The sequence below is a fragment of the Ipomoea triloba genome, chromosome 3 (genome assembly GCF_003576645.1).
Source record: "Ipomoea triloba cultivar NCNSP0323 chromosome 3, ASM357664v1".
Taxonomy (NCBI): domain Eukaryota; kingdom Viridiplantae; phylum Streptophyta; class Magnoliopsida; order Solanales; family Convolvulaceae; genus Ipomoea; species Ipomoea triloba.
This window is the reverse complement of record NC_044918.1, coordinates 7,115,645-7,141,274: the sequence shown is the minus strand read 5'-3', so window position 1 is coordinate 7,141,274 and position 25,630 is coordinate 7,115,645. Positions and strand designations below refer to the sequence as shown.

Below are 25,630 nucleotides of genomic sequence, written 5' to 3'. Positions count from 1 at the left end.
ACATTATTGGCTCTTATTATAAGTGTAGATAGATTTTAAAAAAAAATCCTTCATTTTGACTCCCCGCCCAAAACACTTCTATACTATTAAGCTTGCATAATGTTGTAACATATGGTAATACAATCTTATTCGTACTACAATTGTACATTAAAATATGGTAATACAATTCTAATACCATATATTCTTTCCTAATTTCCTATTCATAATACAATTCTATATCAAAATTAATAATGGTAATAATACAGTATATATATTTTCCTGCAGCGTAATTTATATTTATACTAGTTTTATACGCGCATTGCGCGAATGGGTTAATGCCCAATGTTTATATTTAAATAAATATTTGAAAGTATATCAATGCAAGATTATATAGGAGAATTTTATACATGGGTAATTGAATGTCAAATTATTTTATTTAAATATCTAACTCAAAGTATATGAATCCAAGATAATATAGAAAATTCATTATAATTATTACTAAAATAAATGTTTGCAACCTTGTAAAATAGATAGTCTAAATATTTGGCCTAAAAATGATAGTCTAAATAAATACTACTTTTAATTTGAATTTTTCTAAGTGTTCTTAATAATTCTCTTTTGAGTAACATTGTCATTGTCTTCATCTTTACTATTTGTTCTCTTCCTTTTTGTTGGTAGTGTGTTATTTGCAATTCGGATATTGTTAGTAGCATAGATGACAACATCATGCAATGAGATTATGATATAGGAGCTATGGACTTTCCTTTAGATGTTCTGCTTGGGGTTCATTTGGTTCAACCATTATTGTTGAATGAGTTATTATGGATAAAGAAATCTCTAGTTTAAGAAAAAAGATTAAATTAATTAATAAAAATTTAAAAATTTAAAATATTATGTATTTCAAAGATATTAAAAGGTAGTTTCTCGCTTCAATTTGCTGGGTAATGGGTTATTTGAGTACTTTCATTGTCAACAAATCACCCAAGTAGTTAATATGATTGGTTTCAAACTATTCTTTTTTATTTTTTTCATGGTATTAAAGAAATACATATGTATCATTTTTTTGTGTAACTACTAATTTATTTAATTCAATAAGAGAAAATTAGAGTGATTCCGCTTCAATTTGTTGGGTTATTATTTGAGTACTCTCTTTGTCAACCAATTCTCAAGTAGTTAATATAATTAGCTTCAAATTATTTTTAAAAAAAAATTCATAGTATTAATAAAATACTTGGTAAACAAATATATAACATTATTTTGTACTATAACTTTGACATTTAATTACAAGATATTGTAAAAATAAGATAATGGACAATGTAATGAATATCAATTGATAAATTTGAATGTAAAGAATCTTTGCATGAGAGAAAATAAAGACAATATAACTAATGAAATTATTTCTCTTATTTAATTTAATTTTTTGATAATGCATAATTTTTTCAAATAAAGGTATTGTAGACACATAATTCTAAATTAAAGAAATAAATATGTATCATTTTTTTGTTGTAGCTATTAATTTATTTAATTTAATAAGAGTAAAATAGAGTGAGAAACTTAATTATGTCAAATTTGATTGAGATGAGGTTCGAATCTAAGATCTTTCTTATAGAAATTAATGGGTAAGTTAAAAGTTAACGGAATATTAACGGATGAGAGAATATTTAACGGAAAACTTAACGGTTAATCATAAAAGTAAGGTTAAATTAGGTAATCTCTATTAATAATATTAATCTGAATTATCTTAACCATCTTTTTGATTAAATAATTAATCTGAACCATCTATTTGATTAAATAATTTGACCGCCATTTTTTCTACCTATTTTAGGCCTAACTTTCTTTGGCTCTTATTAGTATAGTAGATTATTAATAAAAACAAAATCGTCCATTTTAACTTCCCGAATATTGTAAAATATGGTAATACAATCCCTATTTCAAAAAACAATCCCTATACGTACTACAATTGTACATTGAAATATTGTAATACAATTTCTAATACAATATATTCTTTCCTATTTTCCTATTCGTAATACAATTATAGATTAAAATTACTAATCGTAATAATACAGTACATATACTTATATGCAACGTCATCTATACTATTAATAAAAATAAAATCCTCAATTTTAACTTCACTTCCAAAACACTCCTATACTATTACAGGGCATTTGGTTAGAAGGAATTACAATTTCATTGCCACTTAATTCTCACCTAATTCCGAATGCAACTAAATTCCTTGGTTTTGAATTGCAATTCCCTTATTTTCATGGAATTAGAATCTCATGCCTCCCCCCCCCCCCCCCCCCCCCNCCCCCCCGGCTATAATTTTAATTCCATGGATTTTAGGAAGAAAAAAAAGATAATCTTGAGACAAAACTATCATCCCTTTTTTAACCTAAAATTGATGCCTGACATTTCCTTCTAAATCATAGCGTGTATAATTCTTTGACTTCCCTTTGTATATGTTCATTTAAATCTTTATATGCAACAACTATTCATAATTTGCATTCTTTATATGCATTATTTATATATAGCAACTTTCATGTATGTTCCTTTGAATTCTTTATATGCATAACTCTTCAAAATTTGTATTATTTATATGCAACAACTCTAACAATGTGTGAATTAATTAGTCAATTATAAATAATAATAGGAATAAGGGTCGAATTGGTCACGGAACGAAACGTGAAAGAGCAATTTGGCCATTGAACGAAAAAAATGCAATTAAGTCACTCAACACTCCAAATGTATGCAATTCCACCTGATAGCAGGTTAACACCTAATCTAGCAGGTTTCATGTTGACATGGAATATGACTTTGGATAATGACTTGCCATTTAAAAAAAAAATCATTTTCATTATTAGCAGGTTGCATGTTTACATGGAATATGACTTTGGATAATGACTTGCCATTAAAAAAAAATTCATTTTCATTTCTTCTTCTTCTTCTTAAACCCTTTTCTTGCATAAAATCTGTTGTAGTACGCACTTGGTCCTTTCATTTCTTTCTTCACTCTTTCTTCCACCATATACTAAGCAAATTAGGCAAACTAAGCTTCAATCATTCTTTCAAAAAAAAAAAAAAAAAAAAGGCTTCAATTAGAAATCCCCAAATCAAGTGTGAAATTCTCAAATCACGCTTGAAATCCTATTTGGTTCATTGTTGCTTCGGGGTTTCATCAAATTGAAGTTTATCAGTTTGTAGCTTCATCAATTTGCAGTTTCAATTTCTTACATCCCGTTTGATTCGCTAAAAAATATTTGAAGGGTGGATATGTTAATACAAAAGAACTAGGTATTGCAATAGATTTTTGCAAATTATAATGATAGGAAGTGCACAGTGAAGAGAGGTTTTAGCACCAAAGTAGTGTTTGGTCCACCTTTTGCTTAATTTAGCTCCAAAGTAGTGCACTACCAAGGGGACCCTGTTTCGTTCTATTTATTAGCATCTTAATTATTATATAAAATTATAAATTGAATATATAAATCTTTAAAAAAATTGAATATATATTGCATCAGATTTTATGCTAGAAAAGGGTTTTCAAAAATAAAAAGAAATGAAAAGGAAATTTAAAAAAAAAATGCCAACTCATCGTCCACGTCAACATGCAACCTGCTAGATGAGATGTTAACCTGTTATCAGGTGAAATTACATACATTTGGAGTGTTGAGTGACCAAATTGCACTTTCACGTTTCGTTCAATGGCCAATTTGAACCTTATTCCATAATAATAATAATAATAATAATAATAATAATAATAACAACAACAACAACAATCATTTTGGATTTTATATTACTTATTCCCTCTCAATTTCCATGTATATCAAACATTGGAATTGAAATTCCCAATAATTTTATTCATGCAAACCGAACACTGGAATTTAAACTCCCACTTTATTCCCACATTATTCTTTTCTCATGGAATTTCAATTCTTTTCCCACCTAATTCATTCCCTCTAACCAAATGCCCCGTTAAGGTTTGCATAATATTGTATAATAATAATAATAACAACAACAACAACAACAACAACAACAACAACAACAATAATAAGAATTCGGAATTCAAGCAGTTATAGTGTTCAGAAAAATTACTAATTAATGTAATGGATATAAATATAAGGAAGATTGTGAAAAATGGGGGACAAAGAATCGGTAATTCATAATTTTGAATAAAATACAGACTGTTATTTGACTATTAAAATTGCATTATAAATACTCTCAAAAGCAAAGAATAATTCTACTATTGAAATTTTCTATTCTTTTATGCTATTTCTCATATTTCTCCTTATTGTTTAGTAATAGTCTAATGGAGTCTGTTTTTTGTCTCTGCCTTCGACCTATCCCCAGGACAAGGAAAAGCTCTTTAAGTCTCTAGTTGATGCGTTGTTATTTGTCCAGAGAATATCAACGCTCTACGGTCAACCAACAAACACTCAAGTGCTTATTCCATTACTTCCAGGTGATTTTATCCCTAATATAGTTATACTTACTGCGAATTTTGATCGATCTTAGGACTTAAATCCATTTATTCATGCTCAAATTGAGATATTAAGTTGAAACTGACGAAAATACCCTTAACAATTTTACATTTTTGTACGTTTTAAACGGATGTGTGACCATCGCGATGACTTTTAGCACTAAAATAATAGTCATGGATGAAAATTGGTACTAAAAGAATAGTCGTGGGACCAAAGTTGGTAGAAATTAAACATGTGGACCAAATTAAAATTGTCATTTTGGTAATAGTCGTGGGATCAAAATTGGTATTTGCTCTAAAAGATCTTATTTCCAGAAAAAATTTCATGGAAATCTTTAAAGCTTATAAAGACGTAATAGAAAGCTTTGAAACTTATATATATATCAAAATAGAAGTGTCATTTTCCCGCCCATTCTAGACAAAAAATTTAATTTGGAATTTGAAATCAGTCAACATAATATTACAATACTTAACAAAACTAAATCATATTAGTACCTTTAATATTTTATTTCTATTTAAACAAAACTAAATCATATTACCGAATTACGACATGCGTTACCTTCCATATTGCAATTCACTTGATAGGATGTTTGGTTGGAGGGAATTACAATTCTATTCCTACTTAACCTAATTCTAAATGCAACAAAATTACTTTGTTTGGTTGGAGTGAATTGCAATTCCACGGAATTGCAATTCTCTCATTTTCATGGAATTAGAATCTCATGCCCCCCTCCCCCTCTCCGGATTTTAATTTCATGGAATCTAGGAAGGAAAAAGAAATATAGTCTTGAGACAAAATTACCCCTCCCTTTTAAATCTAAAATTGATACATGACCTTCCCTTATAAATTATAGTGTCATAGTGTGTATTATTCTTAGCTTCGACTTCCCTTTGTGTATGCTCATTTAATTTCAATCTTTATATGCAGTAACTATTCAAATTTTTTACATTCTTTATATGCGTTATTTATATACAACAACTTTCGTGTATATTCCTTTGAATTCTTTATATGCAGAATTCTTCAAAATTTGCATTCTTTATATGCAACAACTCGAACAAATTGTGAATTAATTTGTCAATTATAAATAATAATAATAATAATAATAATAATAATAATAATAATATTTTCAAAATAATAATAATAACAACAACAACAAATGTCATTTTGGACTTTATACTACTTATTCTCTCTCATTTCTCATGTATACCAAACATTGGAATTGAAATTCCCAATAATTTTATTCCTACAAACCAAACACTGTAATTTAAACTCCCACTTTATTCCCGCATCATTCTTTTCCCATAAAATTGCAATTCTTTTGCCACCTAATTCATTCTCTCTAACCAAAAGCCCCGTGAAAGTTGCAATTCAATTGAATACACAAGTCGTAACTCCGTATTATATAACATAAATTTATTTTATTATATAATATATTCAACTTAATTTTAGTATATATAATATTAGTACCTTTAATTTCATATTGTATTTCCATCTACGGAATACAACTTATATATTTATATATATAAGAATCAACTTAATTTTAGTATATAGAATATTAGTACCTTCCATACTTTATTTTCATTTAAATAAAGAATAAAAAGCAATTCGATTACGGAATTACGGCTTGCCTATTTGTTATATATATATATATATATATATATATATATATATATTAATTCTCATTCTTTGGAGTATGTGTTTCATGATTATGAGATATACGTGACTTTTAATCTTTTAGTATATAGATATGTATTATTTCATAATATATTCCAATGTTGAAAAACTCGTTAGGCGTCGAAAAATCAGCGCCTAGGCACCCGATTTAATTTAATTTAATTTAATTTTTTGTTTATGGTAATTACCATTATTAAGGCTATAAGCCAGATTTGCTTCACTAGAAAGTAGAAACCAGATCTGCTTCCTCCATCAGTCCATTGCCAATTTGCTTCCTCCATCACCAATCTGCTTCCTCCATCGCATCCAGCCATCGCCTCCATCGCATCCAACCATTTTCATCCATCGTCGACTGCCAATCTGAGTCCAAACTGGCGACCATCGTCATCCATCGCCTCTCTATCGTCCATCACCTCTGTGCCTTCGGATCTGAAATCCGTCGCCTCTCGATCATCCGACGACTATGGAAGACGCTGCCTTCATCTCTCTCGTCGTTGTTTTCTTCTTTTTGGTAAAAAAAAGGGGGGGGGGGGTTAAGACGCGGTAGCCAAGGCGACCGCGAAGGAGGCCAATTCCGGCCTTCCTCGCCGCGGCCGCTGGCCACCTAGGTGCGATTTTTGCAACACTGATATATTCATTCCCAATCACTGTTGTAAAAATCCCCTGACTAGGCGCTAAGCGCTACTAGACCGAGGCGAATTGCTCCCTAGGCGTTCGCCTAGGTGGCCGGCCGCCTAGGAGGCCGCCTAGCGCCTAACTCGGCCGAATGGGCCGAATTTGGCCGAGTTAACTCGTCCAGCTTGGCAGAGTTAGCCGAGTTAACTCGAGCGAGTCGGCCTTGTTAATTTTATTATTATATTTATATATAGTTAAATTTATTTATTTATATAAGTAAGAGAAGTGAGAGATATATATATAATATATATAATATAATATATGACATACACCTATACAAATGAATTAATTTATTATTTTTATAGGTTGCCGCCTAGGTATCGCCTAGGCGCCGCCTAGACCGCTTAGGCGCTTAGGCGCTAGGCGCTAATCTAACGCCCGACTAGCGCCTAGCACCTACTGCAACCATGTTCCCAATATATATATTTTATTTATATTAGTTTTATAATTCACATGCAATGCTAATATGTTAGTTATATATTAGCATATTCACGTGTGTGTGTGTGTGTGTGTGTGTGTGTGTGTGTGTGTGTGTGTGTGTGTGTGTGTGTGTGTGNGTGTGTGTGTGTGTGTGTGTGTGTGTGTGTGTGTGTGTGTGTGTGTGATCGCGTTCAAATGCGTAATGACCGCCCAGGAGAGAAATGCAGACGAATCACAGCGCGCCACGTGTCCGAAATGTAGTTGCACCTAACGTTATAACTAGGTGCACGTCATGTTATAACTAGGTGCATAAATGTTAACAAAGTAAATTACTTGCACCTGCAAGTGAAAATAGGTGCACACGTGCAAGTAAAATGTATTACAAGTGTAAGTAAATTGTACAATGAGCATCAATACTAAGTGCACCTAATGTTATAACTAGGTGCACCTAATGCTATAACTAGGTGCACATAGGTTGCAACAAGGTGCGTGAACGTTAACAAAGTAAATTACTTGCACAAGTGCAAGTAAAATGTATTGCAGATGCAAGTAAAATGTAGTACAGGTGCAAGTGATCGAATTGTACAGTGAGCATCAATACTAAGTACACCTAATGTTATAACTAGGTGCACCTAATGTTATAACTAGGCACCTAATGTTATAACTAGGTGCACCTAATGTTATAACTAGGTGCCTAATGTTATAACTAGGTGCACCTAATGTTATAACTAGGTGCAACCTATGTTATAACTAGGTGCACCTCGGTTGCACCCAGGTGCATGAATATTAATAAGGTAAATTACTTGCATTTGTAAGTCAAAGTATTTGCGAAAATAGGTGCATGAATATTAATAAGGTAAATTACTTGCACTTGTAAGTGAAAATAGGTGCACTTGTAAGTGAAACTAGGTGCACCAAAGTTCCAGTTATTTACGAAAATGCCACCGCGTCATTTTTTTAAATTGCATCTGATTCGTTGATCTGGACAAGTGGACGGCTGTACCTGGGCGGCAATTCGCATGGGAGTGCATCCCTATATCAAATTCTTACATTTTTTTGGTAATTTAGGGTACGCGTATACATGCAACCATAAAAAAGGGTCAAGTTGATGAATTTTTCATATGTATTCCATTAAAAATTGTGTTTTCCTAATGTGTTTAAGACTTATCAATATGTTATTTCCCTTTCCAGAGAGAGACGTTTATCTTGCATATTTTGGGAGCAATATGTTGATCAACTATTACAACATGTCAATTATGACAACACTAATCCGGTTGTTCTACTCATTCAACTTTGTCGTGCAAAAATGTACAACGGTAAGTTGCTATTTTAAAGCAATTCATATATTTTTTTTCTCACCTAAGTACTATTTTTGACATATTATGTGTTTCGTAGTGTTCATATTTGACAATCATTATTCTATTGCTTTAGGTGAGGTTTCACAATCTAACATATGGAATGCCACCAAAATTGTGATAGATGCAAATTGTCAAGAGATTTGTGATTTTAAAAAGCGGTAATAAATATAACTATTTCTAAATTTATATTTATATCTATTATTATGCCATATAATTTGTAATATCTTTTTGATGTTTGAAACTTTGAAAAAAATTCATAAGGTTAGGAGTTAACTCGATCCAAAATTATCTTTAATACATCGTCAAGAACTAGAACTAAACCTTTTCCAAAAAAAAAAAAAAAAAAACCTAGAACTAGACCTATTTGCCTTCGCCACGACGACATATCGCCACCGTCCAAATCATTACAGATCCTGCGCCAGCCACCAATTAAAATTCAAATCAAGACTAGGGTGTAATACACGCGCCATTCTTGGCGAGTGCGCGTCTAATACAGCAAAACAACACTCGATTATTGGTCCACGTTACTAATACGACAGCAAAATCTAGCTGCCAGCCTATCAAGAAGGGGTTATTCCATAAATAACAAACTTTTACGGGGTCAGTTCGCAATTTTATTTTAGTTTTTCACCTGCCATTAGAATCCTTCTTTGATTGGGATACAAACCGCGATGAATGATATATTTGCTATTTTTTGGCACACAGCATATGCTGATTTTTACGTACGATAATCATTAGCGGAGTTTCGATTCGGAGTTTAGGATCAGAAAGGGAGTGTCTCTCTCAGAGAGATCTCTCTGCTTTTCAAACTCGGATTTTTGCAGATCTCTCTCTCTCTCTCTCTTCGCGTTTCCGATTCCTCGCGTCCGTGTCAGCCATGGGTCTCTGGGAAGCTTTTCTGAATTGGCTAAGAAGGTGAACCTATCCCATCTCTCTCTCTCTCTCTATAAATGTTATCCACGGTTGGAAGATTTTGAATTTTGATGGGAATGCTTTTGTTTTCCAATTTTCTTTCGAATATGTTATACTGTTTTCATGCCGTGAATCCTTTGAGTATGGTTTGTTTTGTATTCTTCGTATTTGTTGTTGTTTTAAGGAGTTTTTGTTTTGGCCCCTGGTTTTAGGATCCGTTTTCTGCTTTATGTTTTTTTAATTTTTAATTGTTTGTTTTAAAATTCTGGTGTGAATTTGTGTTGTTCCAATGAGGTTTATTTGCTTTCTCTTATTCTATCAAAGTTAATTTTACAAGATTTTGATCAGTTTAGTTTGTTATCTGCTGTCTGGAATATGAATTTGGTGGTGTGAATCATTGATATGTGCTTACTGGGTGAATGACTGATATGCTGATACTATTCTTGTGAATTTTTTGTTTTTGTCACAATTGGCGAATTTGCTGTATTTCATATTCAATTTAGTGGCCTGGCCACCATGGACACACCTCTAAGAAGGGGAGGGGGGACAGGAAAATGTATTGAGAGGAGTGTTGTGTTTAAGATTTTTGCTTAAAAACTGTATTGGCTTTGTGCATATGTTTAAAGGATGAATCTTTTATTAGTCTGGACTCCAGGAAGGGTGTGCTGAATATTCGTGTTGGTGTTTACAACCAGAAGATTTTTCTTTTTGATCTTTTATCTTCTGTAGATTCCCTTAATGGCTTGATGACATTAATTAACTTGAAAAAATGTGCAATTTTGATGTTCCTGCATGCACTTTGAATGCGTTTTAGCTCAGTAATCTCTCAATTGCAATCCAGCATCTTCTTTTATGGCAAACTAAAGTTTTCTTCTCTGGATTGTGGTAAATTAGAACTTTCCTCTGAGTGTTGTTTTATAATTTTTTTCTACAAACCTTAAATGTTAGGCAAAGGGAAAGTTGAATTTCGGATTCTGGCTAAACGATATCATACCTTTGTTCTAGAATTTACAAAGTAGTTTGGCCTTGAGCAAAAGTGAGCTCTGTGGTAACGAATCATGGAACTGATTCTAGCATTAGTGTTAACTTGTGTCATATGACATACTGAATTTTAAATGCATCTTTCTTCTATTCTTCTTCTTGTTCAAATACTGTAGTAAAGTGCTGTTTCTATCTCAGACTGATGATTTCATGAATTACATGTGCTTACAAGTTTCAACTGTTATTTCAGCCTCTTTTTCAAGCAGGAAATGGAGCTTTCTTTGATAGGGCTGCAGAATGCTGGAAAAACTTCTCTTGTAAATGTTATCGCTGTAAGTATATATAATTGGAGATAAAGCCTAGGGTCTCTCTAGTTTTCATTTATATATTTCTGCCATACAATTTTGTTGGATCTAATGATTTATAAATGGTTTCTCACTTGTTTTCGTTCTTAGACTGGTGGATATAGCGAAGACATGATACCAACGGTAAGTTCATTTGATGGGAACATTTAGATTCAATCAACCTTTTCCACTTTCAAATCTTGGCTGGTTACTTTTCGATTTTTTTATAATGAAAAGAGTTATTGTGTGTTATCAGGTGGGATTTAATATGCGGAAGGTGACTAAAGGCAATGTCACCATAAAGTTGTGGGATCTTGGAGGTCAACCAAGATTCCGTAGTATGTGGGAGAGATACTGTCGTGCAGTTTCTGCTATAGTGTACGTTTCTCTTTCTCTTTCCCGGTTTTGTTGTTGTTAACTTGTTATCATCATCGTCGTTATTAGTATTATGTATGGGTAGGTTGCATTACTTCATAGCATTACGTTAGAAGAGAATTCACTCACCAGTGTATCTAAACAATGATAATAACTAGATAATGTTTGGTCTGGTTGAGCTCCTTGAGTTCGGTTCCATCTTTTTTTATAAGGATTTATCATATATGATCACTTAAACGAGGACGAGATAATGCAAATGGATCTAACCTAGTTTTTTGCGACAGTTATGTTGTGGACGCTGCTGACGGTGATAACTTCAGCATTTCAAAGAGCGAACTCCATGACCTTCTGAGCAAGCCATCATTGAGCGGAATCCCATTGCTCGTATTGGGCAACAAGATTGACAAACCCGGAGCCTTATCCAAGCAAGCTTTGACTGATCAGATGTAAGTCATTCGAGATTTCACCATTTTCCTCTTCATTGCTTGTTTTCGTTTCTATATTGAACTCGAGATTTCACCATTGTTCAAGCTGTGTCTCTTTGTGGATTCTGCAGGGGACTGAAATCAATAACTGACCGAGAGGTTTGCTGCTTCATGATCTCTTGCAAAAACTCTACCAATATCGACTCTGTTATCGATTGGCTCGTTAAACACTCCAAGTCCAAGAGTTGAAGATGAGTTTGAAGCACTTCTAATTGCACCTTACATTCCTGAGAGATGGGCTGGTTGTTGTGCTCTGGTTTCTTCCCAGTTATGTCGCAATGTATATTAAATTATTATTTCGTTAATTCAGAGAGTTAACTATTTTTCTGTTTATGAGTGTGTATTTCTAGTTTTCTACCTGTTTTGAACACTAGTTTTCGAAATGAAAGAATGTTCTGTTTTACTACCATTCCTTATTTCCTTCAGAGTTCTTAATCCTTCATTGTTGAAGTTCAACAAATATGCTATCATTGTTGAAGTTTAACAGTTAACTTCAATTGGAAGGAATTATGAGAAATAAAAATGTCATCAGGAAAACTTGGAGGGTGTGTGATTGAGTGGAAGATACTCATTTTTGGTTAAGGGATCGATCCTTGGTGAGTATGCGCATTGTTATCCTAATTTACTCGCGAGTTGTTCCCGAACTAGCCGGCGGGGAACCTGACTCCCCGCCCAAAACGGGATGGGGATGGGAGGATNATTTTTGGTTAAGGGATCGATCCTTGGTGAGTATGCGCATTGTTATCCTAATTTACTCGCGAGTTGTTCCCGAACTAGCCGGCGGGGAACCTGACTCCCCGCCCAAAACGGGATGGGGATGGGAGGATCTGTCTGGGAGGCGGAGAGTAGCCTTCGAGTATATATATATATATATATATATATATTTATTTATTTATTTATTTATATATATATATATATATATATATTTATTTATTTATTTATTTATTTATGGATTATAGCCACACAACACACACATATATGTATTACTTTGTATATAATATATACGGAGTATATAATTTTAGAAGCAGTTTTTTCATGGTACGTCATACTTATGAAATACATCTTTAGATAAATGTTTAGTTGTAAAATACTTTGTATTTAATAGTACTTTAATTTGAAGATGAATATATATGAGTTATTTATTTAAATATTTTTAAAAATTGTAATATTCTATTATAAGTTATAAACGCTGTTGGGAATTCTCGGCCTCCCGATAATCCCTATGGGGATGGAGATGGAGATGGGAGGATTTTCGATTCCCGATAATCCCTATGGGGATGGAGATGGAGATGGGAGGATTTCCGATTTCCCGACGGAGATGGGGACGAGGGCAGAGAGTGTGGGAGAGAGTGTGGGAGAAAGTCACTGAAGTTTGTGAGTTTCCCGACGAAGTGAAGTTTGTGAGTTTCCCGGCGAAGATGGGGACGAGGGCAGAGAGTGTGGGAGAAAGTCACTGAAGTTTGTGAGTTTCTGTTTGCAAGTCACTAAAGTTTGTGCGGAGATGGGGACGAGGGCAGAGAGTGTGGGAGAAAGTCACTGAAGTTTGTGAGTTTCTGTTTGCAAGTAACTAAAGTTTGTGAGTTTATGTTTGCAAATCTTGGAGATATGGATGTCAATTATGTCTACAGGTCTGCCCGTGTTACAGGGGCGGGGAGAGCACAAATTTTAAATATGATAGAGTGTGGACAAGATATAAAAGTACACTTTTAATTTAGTAAAATAAAACACAAATCTCAATTGAGTACAATTTTGTCACCTCAAATTATCAAATTTGGATTAATTTCATAAATATTCTTTAATTTATGAGAAAACTTGTATTACTACTGCAGATTTTGGTGAAACTGAATGGATCTAAGAAATATTTGTATTAGTCTATATGTAAATATTTATTTATTTATTTTTAAAATCAACTTAGAAAAAAAAAAGTAATAATGTATCATGTTTGCTCAAAAAGAGAGATAATTCTTGCTCCAAAGACGGCAGTCCAGAAAAGGAACACGACAGCTCCCAGTTTCCCTCCCTCCATGGAAGTATCGGCGGGAGCTTCGCATTTGCCCAAACCGGTTGAGAAACCCGACGTCGAAAAGATAAAGCAAAAGCTTCTCCAAAGCGGCGTCGTTCCAACGCCCAAAATCATACACACTATCCGCAAAAAACAGCTCCAGAAACTCAACCGCCGTCTCGCCAAAAAGGCCGCCAAGGAGCCACCGCCGCTCACCGACGCCCAGAAACAAACTCTGGCCGAGGACTCCCACTTCCACGCCGTCAAATCCGAGTACAAAAGATTCAACAGAACTATAACCGCAAAAAATGAAGGGAAACTAATGGGACGGCCGTGGGAGCGACTTGAGAAGCTTCAATTGCAGGAATTTTCAAGTGAAAATAAGCAGTATTTTGGAGACAAGTTAAAGGACGAGCCTCTCAGGGAACTCGGCGATATTATCGAGTGCGAAAGAGATAAGTTCCGGTGGCTTCTGGATGCCGACGTTGAGATTGAAGAAGGATGGTTCGATAATCAGAGGTCTAATTGGGTCCCGCCAAAGCGCCGAGGAGGCGAAGCTGAGGCAATTCGATTTCTCATTAACAAGTATGTGTAATGTTTTCAGTGTTTCCATAAATTATGCATTGATTCTCCACGGCTGATTAGTGATAATTCGTTTTCGTTATAGATTGAGTGGTACTGAAATAGGTTTGAAGAATTATAAGTTTTCTCGGATGATGAAACATTCTGGACTGCAGTTTACAGAACGGCAAATGCTGAGATTAGTGGAAGGTCTCGGGGACAGAGGACAGTGGAGACATGCATTATCTGTTGTTGAATGGGTTTACAACATGAAGGAGTATAGACATTTCAAAAGCAGGTATATATACATTTTTTCTATCTAGTGGCCAATCAAATGAATTTGGAACTTCTAATTGTTGAGTAAATATTATATAAGTGCAATTCAACTTTGATGGAACACATGTTTCAATTTGCTATCTGAGCCGAGACTATAGTTCACGTGTTGCTTGGAGCTCGTGTTGCACATATATAATATATAAACGTAAATAAGCATAAAATATAATGATCTTTGTTAAATCAAACATGTTTCTTTAATTAGGTTTGTTTATACGAAGCTCTTGGCAGTTCTGGGAAAATCTAGGAGGCCTCATGAAGCTCTTCAAGTGTTCAGTTTGATGAGAGTAATTACAAAACTTTATAATCTTTATGGTTCTCTTAATTCTTAAATATGGATTGCGTGTATCACGGTAAAAGCTAACAGGTTTCGGTGTTTAGGGGGATGCCCAAATATATCCTGACATGGCTGCCTACCATAGTGTGAGTGTTACACTTGGCCAAGCTGGTCTTCTGAAAGAGTTGATCAAAATCATTGACTGCATGAAGGAAAAACCCAAGAAAATAAAAAATCTGCGGCGCAAGAACTGGGACCCTGTACTTCTACCAGATATTGTCGTATATAATGCTGTAGGTGACCAGTGCATACTAGTGTCAGAATATCTTCTGATATATATTCTACAATCTACTTATTGGTGTGATTGACCTGTTCACTACCTAATGGTCGGCTAGGTTTTAAATGCTTGTGTTCCATCCCGCCAATGGAGAGGAGTATTTTGGGTCTTTCAGCAGCTAAGGAAGAACAACTTGAAATCCACTGGAGCAACCTATGGACTTGCAATGGAGGTAATGCTTAACCTCGTTGTAAATAGGAGTATTTTGGAATATTTGTTAAAGTCTCGCTTTAATTGGACCTTTTTTAAAATTATTTTTTATGATTCATATGAAGCACTCTAAAACGAGAAGGATAAAAGATTTTTTATTTTTTTTTTAGAAAGAAGATATAAATTGCCGGATTGTTGTGTCCACCAAAAGAATGTTACATTTTTATCTAAGGCATTTCATTTATCATCAAGCTGCATTTGCAATTGAAAGCTTACAGCAAATTCTTGATAAAAGGTGATGTTGCAATCTGGGAAGTATGACCTTGTCCATGAGTTCTTTGAGAAAATGAAAAGAAGCGGGAATGCCGTGAAAGCTATTACTTATAAAGGTATTACTGTTTTCTAAACTGTCAGAATACTGTGTCTTTTGTCCTCTGGTAGCTCAGCATCTGCTCTCTTGAATGTAGTTCTCGTTAAAACCTTTTGGGAAGAAGGAAAAGTCAATGAAGCCATTCAAGCAGCAAGGGAAATGGAACAAAGGGGAGTTGTTGGAGGAACTGCTTGTGTGTATTACGAACTGGCTTGCTGCCTTTGCTATCATGGAAATTTGGAAGGTGCCTTCTTAGAGGTAAGTTGTTTTTTTCTAAAGTTTGTTATACGTGGCCTATTGTTTTGCATGGTATCACTGAAACTTAGATGGTACAATCTACAGTTCAATTCAGTCCCTTTAACAAAGATTGATCATGATGACAGACAAAAGACAAGCTATATCTATTCCTTTGAAACATTTTTGCAGATTGAAAAGCTGAGAAGCCTCCGCCGGATTAGACCTTTGGCAGTTACCTTCACTGGGATGATATTGTCTTCTATGGATGGTGGACACGTTGACAATTGTATCTCTATATATGAGCACAGTAAAAACTACTGTGAACCTGACATTGGAATCATAAATGCCATGCTGAAGGTTTATGGCCGTAATGATATGTTTCTTGAAGCCAAGGAATTGTATGAGTTGACGAAGAAAGTTGATGTTGATTCTCAAATTAGCCTTAGCCCAGATATTTACACATTCAGTTCAATGCTTGAAGCATCTGCTCGTGCTCTCCAGTGGGAGTATTTTGAGAGTGTCTACAAGGAGATGTCCCTAGTTGGATATCAGCTTGATCAAAAGAAACATGCATACCTGCTGGTGGATGCATCAAAAGCTGGGAAGGTAAAAAAAAAAAATACTGCAGTTGTGCGTTGCAGATTATTTTTAGCAGAAATCTTTCCAAAATTTCATCTCTTAGCAAAAATTTAAAGTGACAACTAAGTTCACTAGAATGCTTTGGCTCCTTGAACAAAGAGAAAAAGCAACATGGTATACATGTTTGGTTTATTATTAAGAGACCTAAAATGATTTTTTTTTTTTTTGAGTTCTACTGACTCTGTTACAATGTAGTATCCGTTCATAGTTACTTTCTGAACCTACTAAAAGAGTCAACAGATGCCTCCACTGAGGCTCGAACCCACTCCCTTCCACATGGGAGTGTACACCGGGTGCCGCTTGACCACAAGGCCTTTGGCAGAGACCTATGATATTTAAGGGTACTTTTCTTTCTATTTTTCTGCGTTGTTAATTAGGGTTACCTTACTTCCATTCTTGATGCAGGGACATTTACTAGATCATGCATTTGACACAATTTTAGAAGCTGGTGAGGTGCCTCATCAATCTTTCTTCACTGAGATTTTGTGTAATGCAACCTCACAGTGTGACTATGAAAGAGTTTTCACCATTATCAACATGCTGGCTATTGCACCATTCCAAATCAGCAAACAAGAGTGGGTTGAGCTCTTTGACAATAACAGAGACAGGATTATGAGTGCTGATTTGCAAGAATTGTTGGAAACACAATGCAAACAGGGTTCGAGAACAGAACCTACAATATTAAATCTGTATAGAGCGCTACAATCTCTCTGTAGAGTCTACGATTCAAGCCACACAAGTTCAAGGGGTGGTAGTGATTTGAAACCTAGTAATGATGGAAGTCCTGTGTTCATCACTTCTGCAAAAACAGCCACTCTCTACTCTTCCGAGAAAGCTCAACTTAGTATCAGTGGAACAATTGGCAGAGAGGATGATGAGGACAGCGAAAACGAAGGTGAGTGGGAGTCGGTTCAGAATTCATCTTACAGTAATGATCATGGTGATGAGAGTGTTTTTCCAAGCACAATTCTCGAGCATTTCGATGAAGATGATCCAATGTCTGATGATTGTTTCGATGAATTTGATGAGTTAAATGTGGAGTTACCTGGAAGTGAGGATGATGAAGAAGATTCACATGTAACAGAGGTGCCTTCAGCACATGAGATACTGGAGTCCTGGAAGGAAATGAAGAAAAAAACTGACTTCTTTTCCCTTTCAAATAAGCCACTAGTGAGATGAAACTCTTTTAAGCTTACTTTGAACATAGTTATAGGCTTCTTGTAGATTAAATAGTATCAACAGCATCAGAAGTTTCACATTTGGATAGTGGCAATGGACTCTCATAAATCAAAGGGATGTATCTATCTTGTAATACAATATTATTTTAATCTTTCTCTTAAAAAAAAAAAAAAAAAAAAAAAGGTGTTAAGTACATTTTTTTGTCATATGACTAAATTAGATGACAAAAAAGCTTCTTATTCATTGTCTATTAATAATCCAAAACATTTGACAAAAAATATTATTCTTTGACTCACTGATCAAGTTGCACTCTAAATGAAGAGCGCATTATGACCCATAGCTAATCGTGACTAACTTAGTTGGAGTAATAATATTATTTTGTACATATAGTATGTATTTAGTAAAGATTATTATGGAGGATGAGGTGATATCAAATATGGTTAAACTATATAAAAAAAATTCTATGTAATTGATTCAACTAAGAAGGTATTGATAAGAATCGAAAATAGAACTTGTAATCTTAAGACACAATAGTCATATTTCACGCACTTGAACACTCATTTATTCATATATTTATATGAGTCAATTTCATTTTTGTCCTATATTTATATGTGACAATCTACTTTTAGTCATTTTTATCATAATATTCACTTTTGGTCCTAATATTATTGTAACATGACTATTTTTTGTCCTTTATCAACAAAACAGTTTAAATATCGTTAAATACAATGGTATTTCGATCTTCACTTATGAATTTTTTCAAAAAATAAACATAAAAATTATAGCAATTCAACCTACTTTGTATATATTAAAAAAAATTAAAATATCTTTATATATTTAATAACATTTCTACGATACTTTCAAAAGAAATAACATTTCTACAATTTTGTTAATGAATGATTAAAAATAATCATGTCACCATAATTTTATGACCAAGTAAAATTGTTCTAATACAAAAGTACTAAAAAAAACTATCACAAATAAATTTAGGATAAAAAAATAGAATTAACTCAATCTATATACATGCCACACTTCTGAAAGTGATTGCGTTCTCACCTATATATAAACAGGATAACTGGGGAGGGGGCGAATTTGTAAATTAAGAAAAAATAGAAATTGACCCTGAGTCGTATCTTAGAACCCTAGTTGAAACCTCAGCAGTGTACTGCTCATTTTCACCTTTCATCTCCAGATGCTGTAGGAACAGATAGAAGAAAGATTAGGGTTTTAATCTCCTAAATATGGCTTCCACAATGTCGAGATTTCCCTCCAAATCTCTCGCCAGACTTCTCTCCCACAGCCGTACACCATTACTGTGTCGACCTCTCTGCACTGCCACGGAAACGCGAACCCAGAAACTTGAGCGCATCGCCGGCGAGCTTCTGGACCTCACCAAGCTGGAAAGGCACGACTATGCCATCCTCTTCCGGCACAAAATGGGCCTCAACCGGTACGGACCGGCAATCTCCGGCTTGGATTCATCGGGCTCTTCATCTTCCGGGCCTGCGGCCACTGAAACCAAGGCCGCAGAGAAGACCGTGTTTGATCTTAAGTTGGAGAAGTTCGATGCAGCAGCCAAGATCAAGGTCATTAAGGAGATTAGGGCTTTTACAGATTTGGGTTTGAAGGAAGCAAAGGATTTGGTTGAGAAAGTTCCGGTGGTGGTTAAGAAAGGGCTCAGCAAAGAAGAAGCTAATGCCCTCATTGAGAAGCTTAAGGGAGTGGGTGCTACTGCAGTCCTCGAGTAATCAAGTTTTGTTTTTTCATTGTAGAATAACACAACTGTCATTTAAAATGGAATTTCAGTTTTTTGTTTTTGATGAATTTTTTGTGCCCATTGTTCATATTGCTGCAATGCTCATTAGCTGATATACTCAGACTAGGGATTTTACGGTCTATGAATTGCTAAAGCATTTTTCTGGTCTGGTGTTTTTGAACTTGAACAATTGCTGCTCTTCATGTTGAGTTGATCCAAGTTATTGAATATAGTAGCCTATGAATGAATGGTCTACACAATTTTTTTGCAAACTATCTGCCTTGCTCTGTTCCACTTCATACTTCCCTTATGCATACATGGATTTTGGTGTTCATGTATGATATATCAAAACTCAAGCTTGGGGCAACCCCACCTAAGTTTTGTCAGTGAGCGGATCAGTTATGGATAATTTATATTAGTTGGTTTACCTCTTTGTGATTCTTTCCTAACTAGGATCACAAGATAAAATTTATCATATGCATACTCTGGATAGTGACTAGGGGTTCCCCTTGTCACCTAAGAAAAGCCGAAACAAGGTAGAAATTCGAGGTATACAATGAGATTGGTACGACTTAGGAAGGCACATTCTGAAGGGTTAAACTTGATTATCTTTGAGTTGTCTGGTCTCTTGTTAACTAGAACAAGAAAGGGTTTCCCGTGTATGGTTTGTGTCAGTGTGTGTGTACCGTGTAGTGCCATGAATAAGAACTTAATGTACAAAAAGGGAATTACATACCCTACCCCTGGCATGACAAAAAGGGACAATTTATTAGAGGCATGATTTAAAATGGGGGAGACTTACATTCAACATTGAAGCTGCAATTCACAAATCAAGCATTTCATTCCTTAATATCATACATGTATTGAAGTGCATTGCAAATATAACATTACTTGCATTTCACTGTCTTCAATTTACTTAACTATAGACATCAATGCTACACATTGCACTTCAGACTTTTGTATAGACAAAATTTTCCAGATTTACACTACTATCCACATAATTCTTCTTCTCTTTCTCTCATAGCACCTTTCATCACAAAATCAAAGGGGTAGCGAGAATTATCAGACATGAATTGTCTGATAGTTCAATGCCTTAGTTGCTGCTTCAGCAAAACACCGGGCCGCTTCTGCCTCTGCTTCTGCTTCCTCTGCTTCCCTTGCAGCCCATTCAGCCTCCGCAATAGCAGCTTCTGCTTCTGCAACTGCTTGTGCGGCAGCTGCAGCAGCCTCTTGTGCATTCATGTTCCTCATTTTCTCTAGCTCAGCATCAATCTGTGCTTTAGTCAGTATTCTTATTCCATTCTTTTCCGGCATTGGAGGATGTGTTTGCTTTCCCTCCAGAAGCAACAGAGAAGGATCACCCTTTACATCAATTGACGACATTCCACTCGGTGCAATCCTGTAATGATGCTTCACCTGTTAAACAAAAGCATATATCTCAATCCAAGATTGAAAACAAACAATGCCAGCTAGCAAGATGCAGGCCTACTATTCACTGCTTGTATCTGAATTTTATTGTTATACAAAGGAACATGTGATAATTTGATTATTTGACTTGGTAGATTAAATGGAGAGCCTAACTGCTGTTGTTCTAAACCTCTACCTGTATTTGACATTGATTACCTTTATGAGCCTTCCTCTTTCTGTCAAGTCCTTCAAATTTGCAGCTAACAGTCTTTCCAAGTTTGTTGGTGCCTTGTAGTGCTCCTATACACAGATTAACCATGCAGCAGTACTAATCCATGTAAATCAAGGTTACGCATTGATCTATAATATTTATTCCAATTAACCAGTTTATCAAAGAAAATACCTCAATGTACATGGAAATTGCATTTCGACTAGATCCACGAGGTTCCTTCAGCTTGGTTATAGCCTCCATTATCAGATCATCCAAGCTACATTGAAAAAAAAAAAAAGTACTATTGATGGAGAATTTATTGACAAGGTTCATGAAAAAAAAATGACACTTCATTATTGAATGCCTTGACTCTTCATGAGGATTTGAATATCAAACTGTATGTATTGAGTGAGTGGGAAGTATGGTAACCTTGTTATTGGCTTCTTAGAATCAACATCTGGCAGTGTTTCACTAACTGTTGCAAGGGGCTTAGCATCAGGGACTTCCATATCATTGTCAACCACAGTGGTAAGAGCCATAGAGTCATCATCACGTTTGGATATAGGCTGAGCACTTTTGCTAGCAATCTTACCCCGCTGCCGAGACCCCCACCCATTTGCCATGACATGGAGATTTCTCCATTTATCCTGCACAGTTAAGCTCATAAGCACACTTTCCGCTAGCAAACAAAGGAAAACAAATAAGTTAGACAGCACTGTCAGTTTTACTAGCTGCCACTCAAGAATAAAGAAACTAAACTCTCTTCAAATGCAACCCAGACATGCCAAAGGTTGGATGTTTATACCTTAAGGTCAACATTAGACCGAGCACGCAAGACCGGAGCAAACTCTGGATCTTTGAGTATGGTGCTCCATTTCCCCACCCCATACTTAGCTACACCAGCTTTAAGAGCAGCTTCTTCTTCTGATGTCCACTTCTGCTTTGGGGCACCCATTGATATGTTGAAGCTTCACTGGAAACTTTAAACTCTCCAACTTAAAGACGAACCTGCAACATACAAGAATCTAAATTAAGCAAAAAAAGGACCACAGAAATGCCATTCAAAATCACCATTCAGAATTCCCCACATCTTTATGCCTGATTACACAGACTAGGATAGGATGCATGTTGTGCCTTTGACTCCAGATTGCTCACAATCACTCAACAAACCTTACCCTCCACACTCTCTAAACTTATTCTATGTTCAATAACCCAAACAATTAGTTTCCAAAGCATATCAACATATAACGAAGTCTGCATTGCACTAATTTTTCGGAGCAGCGAAATTTAGGAAATTCACCAAGGAATCTAATGGTTTAGTTTGTAAATTTTGTGTGTAAACATGTTCATACATCAAATACAACATCATTAGCAGCACAATTTAGAGAGAGGGAAAAAAAAAAAGGAAAGGAACACCGACTCAAGCTAAATTAGTCGAATTTGTAGACAAAAATAACTTTGAAATTACTGTACCAAATAGAAGGGGCGGCGCAGAATCTCTGATGAGTCAAAGGTATGTCGGCGTCACGTTGAAGTTAGGCAATATCGTCTTGCACTCGGTAGTTGGGAGAACAGTGAGAATGAAAAACATCTGAAACCCTAAATGAGGTAGGAGCAATCCTTTGCTCATTTGCGGTACACAGTCATAGAATCTATATACTGCACCGAATATTTCTTCTTTCCCGGTTTTCAACATTATTATTATTGAAGTGCATTTTGTTGACCTTGTAAATATTGGTTTAGAAATTAAAATTCTTCTTGTTTCAAAAAAAAAAAAGAAATTAAAATTCTTCTTAGAAGGTTGTATTTTATTTTTGAGAATGAAAACAGGAAATTATATAATCCGCATATCAATACAATTAGTTGTTAAGAAATGTATTTCAAAAAAAAAAGTTGTTAAGAAATGTAAATATTATCATTATAACATTAAAGATATGGATATGGAATTTATCATTTTTGAAATAGTTCGTCTTGTTGGTTATAGATATCTTGACAAGGGTAGAGTGGACTATGGAGTTTTGTTTACTGGGAGATAGAGGGACGTTTCTAGATGTCTGGAGGCTGTTGTGGTGTCACTCAGAACCTTTGATGACAAAAGTGATTGCTTGTAGAGAAGTTTTGTCATGGATTAAGGAGAGCATTTTGGTCAATGTAATTGTGGAGCTAGACTGCTTGGGAGTCTTTGACGACATAGCACGCAAAATAAATAAATAAATAAATAAATAAAAAACATGCAAGGATGGGGACTGCAGCTACGTAGGGTTGGTGCTCAGTGACTGTCAGAGTCTGTACAAGGATATTACAATGCCTAAGTAATGTGGTCGTCCGTCATGTGAGGATGAATGTTAATTGGAGCGCACACGTTTTAGCTATAGCGTTATTTGTTCTTGGGATTATCCTCCTCTTCCGTGTATTGAAACTTTGGTTCTGCATTCTTAATATACAAGTTGTATTTTTACGTTTAAAAAAAGAAAAGATATTAGGAAATTTGAGTAGGAATCTCAATATCCTTCTCTTGCTCTCTCTTCTTTTTTTTTCTTTTTTTTTTAAAGAAAATACATCGATACCTAATTGCAATTACTACATATAACAATAAATTATATGGATGAGGGTTACAATACATCAATATAGTTATTTGCTAAAAGAGGGCCAATATCATCTCAATGGTATCAAAGACATAGTTCCCAAAGGCATGTGATTTTTTTTCTTTGACACGCTTATCATTTTATTAATTTTTCGGTTGAAAACAACCTAAGTCATGTTATATTTTTAGTTGACTTTAAAATATGGATTTTCTTCCTAAAAGTGTCAAGATTTATGACGCAAATTTAAAATATGATATATCTCAAATTTTGTCTCTTAGATTATCCTTATCCCAGCAAGTGAACCCCTTTCAAAATGATGTGGAAGGTAATGTGAATTTTTATTTTTATTTTTATTTTTCTTTTATTTTGTTAGCTTATGTGGCTTGCAAGATTGCTATAATAGCAAGTTTGCAATTGACTTTTATTTCTTTTTTTATTTTATTTTTTATTTGTTATTTTATTATTATATTTATAATATAAAAGGCAAGTGAGACTATTTTTGAAAGTAAGAGAGTATTGCATGGATGCAGAGAAAATAGTAGAGAATTTAAAAATGTGATGATGTGGAAGTAAGAGAGTATTGCAGGGATAATGATAATCTTAGAGATTTGGTAATAAAATAAACAAATGTGGTGAAAAATACAAATTGTATATCAAATATATATATAATATAATATATAAGGGTCAAATAGACCCTCCAACTATATATACCAAAGTGCAATTAGACAATCAAACTAAAAAATTTCAATTAGACAATTAAATTTGTAAAAATTGTGCATTAACCTATTTAACAGTGTTAATAAAAAAAATATTTTGAGAAAAATGATTACTTGAATAAAATCATTTTTCCTCTCTCACTATGTAGTGACTCTCCCATATGGGAGGTCACTGATGCGGTATTGACCCTTTGTGTTGTGCCTGAACAGATAAAAAAAAAAGTTTAAGTATGGTTTCTTTGTGTGTACCGTATTTGCTTCTAGTTCTTTGTCTGGCATCCCCATCGAATTATGGAGAGGAAGGTAATCTAACAAAAAAAGAGGAGGGATGAGAAATTACCTTGTTGGCCCTACTTTTAATAGCCAATAAATGAAATTGTTAACATACGACTAAATTGCGTAAAATCATCAAAGTCGATTACTAAATTAAGTACAAAAAATTACTTAAGAATAAATGGAGTAAACCCACTATATTCGAGAACTATATTGGGTATTAACTCAAATACAATTGAACCCTTTGAGTTATAAAAAAAAAAAAAAAAGATTCAATTAGCCCTTTAAACTTATAATAAAAGTGTTCCTAACCACTTTTATCATGTTACCATAAGGTAACCGGTTAAAAGCATCTAACTTCCCAAAGTTGATGTGTCATTGTTTCAATAATAATAATAATAATAATAATAATAATAATAATAGTAATGTTAAAATTTTAAAATTTACTTATTCTTCATTTCTTCACTTCGTGGATGTGCTAATTCTTTTTTTTTTTTCTTTTTTTTTGGTTAAATGTAAGATTATGGTTGCCATGGCAGGCGACAACCATTGTCGGTTACCATGGTATCACCTTTTTTCTTCTTCCAGTCTGGAAGAATACGGTGCACACGTCTCCTTCCAAATTTAAAAGAAGAAAAGGTCGTCGTACGCCTCCTTCTAGATTGTAGAAGGAGATGAGATTGCCGTGTCCTTCTAGAGCGTGGAAGGAGACGAAGCGACCATCTCCTTCTAGATTGTGGAAGGAGACGAAGCGATTGGCTATGCTTGGCAAACCTAGCTGAAAAGATAACTGAAACCTGAAAAGTTATAAGCTCGAAGCTGAAATCTAAAGAGTTGTTAAGCTAGCTGTTATGCTTAAAAGTGTTTGGTAAAATTAACTTTTTGATAAGCTTATAGATGTAAAAAGACTAAAAAGGAC

General features: G+C 34.5%; 3 protein-coding genes across 5 annotated transcripts; 2 read left to right on the top strand and 1 right to left on the bottom strand.

The window, feature by feature from the left end:
• Nucleotides 1-9,243: 9,243 nt before the first annotated feature.
• LOC116013213 (pentatricopeptide repeat-containing protein At5g67570, chloroplastic) lies at nucleotides 9,244-17,945 on the top strand. Its single transcript, XM_031252861.1, has 16 exons — nucleotides 9,244-9,496; nucleotides 10,725-10,806; nucleotides 10,930-10,962; nucleotides 11,075-11,196; nucleotides 11,478-11,639; nucleotides 11,750-11,840; nucleotides 13,838-14,265; nucleotides 14,348-14,539; nucleotides 14,780-14,861; nucleotides 14,956-15,144; nucleotides 15,247-15,360; nucleotides 15,634-15,727; nucleotides 15,806-15,966; nucleotides 16,135-16,551; nucleotides 16,990-17,447; nucleotides 17,511-17,945. The coding sequence occupies exons 1-16, from the start codon at nucleotides 9,459-9,461 to the stop codon at nucleotides 17,761-17,763; spliced, it is 2,916 nt and encodes a 971-aa protein (XP_031108721.1). The 5' UTR covers nucleotides 9,244-9,458; the 3' UTR covers nucleotides 17,764-17,945.
• A 927-nt stretch (nucleotides 17,946-18,872) lies between these two features.
• LOC116013815 (50S ribosomal protein L7/L12) lies at nucleotides 18,873-19,774 on the top strand. Its single transcript, XM_031253749.1, has one exon. It carries the CDS (start codon nucleotides 19,005-19,007, stop codon nucleotides 19,509-19,511), a length of 507 nt encoding a protein of 168 aa, XP_031109609.1. The 5' UTR covers nucleotides 18,873-19,004; the 3' UTR covers nucleotides 19,512-19,774.
• Nucleotides 19,775-20,317: 543 nt separating this feature from the next.
• Nucleotides 20,318-22,816, bottom strand: LOC116011977 (telomere repeat-binding factor 1-like). 3 transcript variants are annotated; one of them, XM_031251426.1, is made up of 6 exons: nucleotides 22,611-22,816; nucleotides 21,943-22,145; nucleotides 21,567-21,784; nucleotides 21,330-21,414; nucleotides 21,143-21,226; nucleotides 20,318-20,935 (listed from the first exon to the last, which is right to left on the bottom strand). In XM_031251426.1, the coding sequence occupies exons 2-6, from the start codon at nucleotides 22,090-22,092 to the stop codon at nucleotides 20,582-20,584; spliced, it is 891 nt and encodes a 296-aa protein (XP_031107286.1). In that variant the 5' UTR covers nucleotides 22,093-22,145; nucleotides 22,611-22,816; the 3' UTR covers nucleotides 20,318-20,581. The 3 variants fall into 3 exon arrangements, with proteins under 3 accessions (XP_031107286.1, XP_031107287.1, XP_031107288.1); XM_031251427.1 differs by lacking the exon at nucleotides 22,611-22,816 and adding an exon at nucleotides 22,226-22,517; XM_031251428.1 differs by lacking the exon at nucleotides 22,611-22,816 and having other exon boundaries at nucleotides 21,567-21,816; nucleotides 21,943-22,077.
• Between the last annotated feature and the right edge of the window lie 2,814 nt (nucleotides 22,817-25,630).